Source organism: Ischnura elegans, chromosome 6 (genome assembly GCF_921293095.1).
Source record: "Ischnura elegans chromosome 6, ioIscEleg1.1, whole genome shotgun sequence".
Lineage (NCBI taxonomy): Eukaryota > Metazoa > Arthropoda > Insecta > Odonata > Coenagrionidae > Ischnura > Ischnura elegans.
The window spans coordinates 78,907,024-78,912,821 of record NC_060251.1 but is presented as its reverse complement, the minus strand read 5'-3'; the positions used below and the strand labels follow the sequence as shown (position 1 = coordinate 78,912,821).

Sequence of the window (5,798 nt, the reverse complement as noted above, 5' to 3'; positions counted from 1 at the left end):
TTGGCAATTTCAAATTTTTCCATAAAATCTAATTTAAGCCCTTCGTCAAATTAGATTTTATGGAAAATTTTGAAAAAAATTGCTGCATGTATCTTAAATGATACATATTTGAAATCCCACATCCATCCTTGGAGCTATATTTATGTCCCTGCACAGAACGTATATTATTTAGGGCAAAATGCAAGGGAGCTTTTCCAATGTATTCCCTGATATAATGTTGGCTCCTTAGAGCATGCACGCATAAATTATGCATTGTGTTCCCTGATCTAATGTTGGCCATTTAGAGCATGCCCACACAAATTATGCATTGCATTCTGTAAGGCTAAGGTTGACTATAGTAATTACCCATGCTGAGGAGCTCTTCACCAATCATACCTGACGGTCTACTAAACGGCTTTCAGCCGGCCGAAACATAATCTGTGGGTAGTTGACTGTTAGAAATATTATTGGTACCACATAAGTCTCATCCTAACTCTACAGGTAGGAAACTAGTTGAAAATCGCGCCATGATTGCGCGTATCGCGTGTCTTTAGCTAGTTCCACCTATTATCACAGATGGCAGTAACTTCCGTATAAGCTTGCAATTCAAAATGTCCAGACGAAAGTGGTGTTGAACTTATAAATCCATGTTTTTGGAATAATCCTTTTTGTCATAGCATTCATAGTTAATGGTGTATGAAGTTTCCTTTACTCTGTTATACGTATTAGCCAAGATGAATGAAGATGATATGGAATTACATCCTATGGTTTGTATTCTTATTGAAATTATATTTGCGACAGTGTGATTACATACATGCAGTTTTATGGTATTTATCTTTATTTTTCCTTTAAAACAGTAATTATCCAAATATTAAGTTGGTAAATATAATAGAAAGAGGGCTAATTTTTCTAACGATGCGCATTCGGGAAGGGAAAAATACATCCTCCTAAGTTATATCAAATTATTACTTAAGTGATCTGGTTCACTTACTTGGGTGCGAGAATTTAGCTTTTGATTAAATTATCTCCGGGGAGCGTGGTTGGGTGGTGGGTAGAGCATTTTGCTGCTGATCGATGGGCTTCGGGTTCGAATCCCGGGTAAAGCCTTTGGACACCCGGAAGCATATCTTAGAGTTGTGTGGTGGTCCAGGGAATTGAACCGTCCAAAACCTGACTATGTGAATTTAACTAGCTTTAGCCAAAGTCTGGGGAGATATATACCCTCACCTATTCAAACCGACTTTTTGGTTGGGTCACTGAAAGAGCGAATTTTATCTCATTTGCTACCCAAAACTTATCATCTAAATATAGTCTTTGAATACATATTGATAATAATAGTAGTTCTGGCTTTTTTTTTCAAATGCTCAAGGCATTTAATACAATATAATGATTACTTAGTTTTTCGATCAAATTATTGAGAAGCAAACTGAATATTTATCGTTTTGCGTGGGTGATAATTCCAAATGCAATGTAATCTCTACCTTCAAATTAATCAAAGTTTACCCTCAGTCTATATTCTTGATATTTTTTTGTGTTAGGACAGTCTGATAGATGTAACAACCGCTCTACCATAAGCAACTCTTATTCTCCTTGAACATTTTGATTCTATTGTTTTAAAATATCATGCGCTATACTCAAATCCATTTGCAACTCATAATAAAAACTTTAAAAATATCCTGAACCTTTTCCTGCATTGGAAATATTTCAGCCTTGCTGATGTACATATTCCCTATCCAAATGAGCAGCTTAATTATGGAACTCCCAATCCATATTATCTCCTTCACCAAATGGCCTAAATTCAAGTGACCTGGCAAAATGTTTTCCACCTATGGCCTTTTATGGAATGACCCATATGTATACAATCATTGTCCATTGAAGTCTATACAAAGGAGAACTGGTCACTACGCACCGTGTAACGGAGTAGCTGAAGTCCATTTGGGCCCTGCAAACATGGCTGACTTTCATGTATTTTAAGATTGTTAACTGGGTACATTAGCCCGTACGAGTGTATGTCTAAATGTGTGAATGCGAATGCATGAATGAACATGGAAATTCACCATGTAATCACCCAACTTGTGGGAATGTATGTACGGAAAATAGAACCTGTTCAACTTTGGTTCATGCATTCATACATGTTCTGTTCTGGTCCACAAAAATCGTTTATGCAAACAGACATCAACTCTTATATGTTAATGTATCATGTAAACAGGACTTTAAATACAAAAATGCTCAAAATTCAATTAAAAGAATAGTGTATTTTTAGGTGGAAATACTGTTATATGGGTTCCAAGTCATTTATTTAAGTTGCAATGGCATCCAAATAATATTAGTTGAAAAATGTTAAAAAGTTGGATCATTTCACATGAACTTTAATGGAGTGCAATTCCAGGGGCCCATCATAAGATGGCCATATGCACAATTTCTTGGCTTCACTTGGGAAGAGAGAATTCTATTATTTACAGTTCAGTGCCATTACCCGGTATTTTATAGTACATAATTTGTTCCAGGTGGAGAAGATGTATGCATTAGGTTGCAAGTCCAAGCGCAAGATCTCGCTCACTCTTCGAGTTTTTTTCGATCTTTGTGAAGGTATTTTCTTAAATCTTGCTATGTTACATGTTTCTGTTATGACTTGTGTGAAAATGTTTTTCTTTTTAGTTAAAGGTATGTGGGACACTCAATGCATCTATAATTCCAAGCTGGACTTGATCTATATCACTGGAAAGTGGGGGAAAAAAGATTCAACTGAAATTGTTGTGCCAATGTCAGCCTCGTCAAGTGTTTCTCCATGTAGCTTGATTGAGCTTCAATCTGAATTAATCCCTGAAGGTGAACGGAAAATGTAAGTCATGTCAGGAGCAGATTCAACATCAATTTTGGGGGGAGGGGGGGTCATGACCTGGGTCCGGGGACTATGGAATACCCCTGAGAAGTGGGGCATTCTCCTGTGTAGAATTTTTTAGTGAGTGGTAGTAGTGAGACTCAGCTTATTTTATTTTTTGACCTTGTTTTTTACAGTAGGGAGTGCTTTGCTCTGTGAGAAATACGACTAAAACTTCTCTCATGATTGGGATTTATAGCTTTGCATTTGAATATACAATCCCTTTACTCCTTTACAAGGGTAAAAAACTATTAAACCAATAAAAATTCAAAATTTAAAAAAAAATTGGGGGTTTTCATGACCCCGGAAACCCCCTCCCTAAATCTGCCACTAAGTCATGTCTATTGAAAAAATATGTTGATAAATCAACTGTACTTCCCTTATTTTGAGTTGATCAAACTATGTATTCCAAAGAATCCAAGATCAGGGGTGGAATGTAGTCATTGTTTTGGGGGCAGTTCATTGCTGTCTTTGGTACCTTGGTGGTATGCAACTCCTCTCATTGATAATGAATCTGATGTGTAAGGAAGTGGATTTTATATGGCCACCAATTACGTTATTTTGTAAACATTTTTTGTGAACCTGGTGAAATAAAAACTTTCAATGGAGAGCCATCTTAGAGATGACCATCTTTTAGATTTTTCCAAAATTATGGGGGGCAGCTGCCCTTCCCCATTCCCTCCTCAATCTGCTGCTGTTTAATATCGGTCTGTGAAACCAGCTTCATATTTTTAAGGGATTACAATGGATGTCAATTATTTTTTAATTTGCATTTTTGAGACTTCCTATTCTTATCTCTTTTTGTAACTTCCTCCCATGGCCTTAAAATTGCATTAAAAAGACTACCCTATTGCCTTACTTTGGTGATGCTGTTGTAATTTACCATGGATTAAACTGTTTATTTATCTTAGAGGTCGCTTTCTATAAGCTTACCTCTCATGCGGTATGTGTTTGCATCCGACAGAGATATAAAATTTTTACAGGATTCCTAATAGAGAATCAGCTATGGTTCAAATGCTGTCATTAATTCATTACAAAGGAAGCATTATTGAAAAACCTAATTTAGGAAATGATAAAATATATTTAATGTATATCTTACTATATTGTTCCCCCACTTTCTTTCAATGACTCAATGGGAAAAGTAGCATGAGATCCATGTTGAACACTGGTGACTTTGGCATATATTTACAACTTTAAGAGGTTGTAAATGATATCACTATGGAATGATGATTCCGGTGTTCTTTAAAGCCAATGCATGATATTTGGCCAATCTTTGTCCAGTTTTTAGACAGAAATACACCAGTTTTAACAGATCATGTCACATTTCATGAATTTGAATGGTATATCCTATTTGAAGTGGTGCTTTTGTCTGTCTTGGAGAAAAAATTCTCTGTTCAGCTTAATTTTTGGAGGTTTTTGGGTGAACCGTTACAACACCTGAAATGTGAGATACATAGTGCGTCTCATTGAGAAACCTCTTTTAATGACCACCCCACTTAAAGACCAGTAGGTATTAAACGGAACCAATTGTAGTTCCTGTAAAGTTCATGGTTTTCATAGATTACCCCTCACTCCCACTAACAGCCATGCTTCTATGGACATTTCCCTATGTTTAGTGGATAAAAATGCTTAGGTGAAATGTTAATGTGCATGTTGTCTTTTGTTTTTCGTGAGAATAATGAGACGAATGCGGAAGGTGCTGAATTTTTCTAACCTTGGTCTTAATGTCTAATTTTCCAAACTGGTTTCTCATGATTTATCAACTACAGTCATAATAACTACTTTAGCCATTTTAAGTAGAAAGACTTGTGAAGTTGTACGAGTGTTGATAGCATGTATTTTGCATATGACCATAGTAAAGAAAAATAAATGTTACTGAACTGAATTTTCCATTTTAAATAAACTCTAACATTTCTATTTTTTTAGAATAACGATTGCATTTGTGGTTGGAGATTCATCAATTTGCTATTACCAGGCTGAGAGTGGGTTACATCCACCAGATTCTCCAGAAACAGTCAGGAAAAGAAGAAATCAGGAAGAGCGTCGTCAGTGTAGGGCTGTGGAAATGATTCATAAGGCCCGTGATATGTTGTCTAATGTTCTAGAAAGTGAATCAGTGGATGAGACTACAGCAAGTGATCCAAAAGGATAATTGCAAGATCCTCTTGATACTAAAGGAACAAGGTGATTACGTAGGTACTGCGTGTCTTTTGACATTAAGCGATTTTTTTATGCCCGGGTTTTTTAATTTATCCTATCTTTGAAATAATAATTCTTGATTATATGCAGATAATATTTCCTCGTGTAAAGTTGTAAAATAATCTATAAATTCTTTAAATACTTTTTATCCATATACATTGGCCATCACCCTAAAGAAAATATCCTTTTTCTTCCTTAAGTTCTTGAAGTGTGTCCCCGACCTAAGATCTCTTCCTACCCAAGGACTATGAGTTATTGAAAGTGAAGTGAATTAATTTGAGAGTATGAAGAAGTTGATTTACATGTCTTAGAAGGTAATTTTTATTTGAATTATTTAAAAACTCTTATATTTCCTTCATAATATGTAATCCTTACATGTAGTAGAAACAAATCATCCATGTGAGTCATGAATTTCATATGTATTTGTAATTTATGGCTTTCTGAATGTCTCACTCCAACAACTTAATTCCCTTGTAATCTAATAGAATTTTGGATGACTGGGATAGTATAAAAAATAAAATTATTCAAGTGCAGTCTTAGTTTCTGAAATGGACTTTTTAAAGTTAAAAGGTTGATTTTGAAGAAATAACTGATGAAAGCTTGAGTTAAAAAGGGAATTTTTAATTTAAAATTAATTTAGTTTTTTTTTAAGGTGAGTTTTCTCGATATATTTTGTGTTTCCCACTTATTATTAAGCTTCTTCTTACTTAATGATAGCCAAGCATTGTTTGTCAAGCCC

The 5,798-nt window shown here is 35.1% G+C and overlaps 1 protein-coding gene across 3 annotated transcripts; it reads left to right on the top strand.

The window, feature by feature from the left end:
* Positions 1 to 557: 557 nt before the first annotated feature.
* Positions 558 to 5,592, top strand: LOC124161040. 3 transcript variants are annotated; one of them, XM_046537188.1, is made up of 5 exons: positions 558 to 746; positions 2,487 to 2,568; positions 2,638 to 2,821; positions 4,787 to 5,044; positions 5,260 to 5,592. In XM_046537188.1, exons 1-4 carry the CDS (start codon positions 669 to 671, stop codon positions 5,010 to 5,012), a joined length of 570 nt encoding a protein of 189 aa, XP_046393144.1. In that variant the 5' UTR covers positions 558 to 668; the 3' UTR covers positions 5,013 to 5,044; positions 5,260 to 5,592. The 3 variants fall into 3 exon arrangements, with proteins under 3 accessions (XP_046393144.1, XP_046393145.1, XP_046393143.1); XM_046537189.1 differs by having other exon boundaries at positions 4,787 to 5,056; XM_046537187.1 differs by having other exon boundaries at positions 4,787 to 5,592.
* Positions 5,593 to 5,798: the final 206 nt, after the last annotated feature.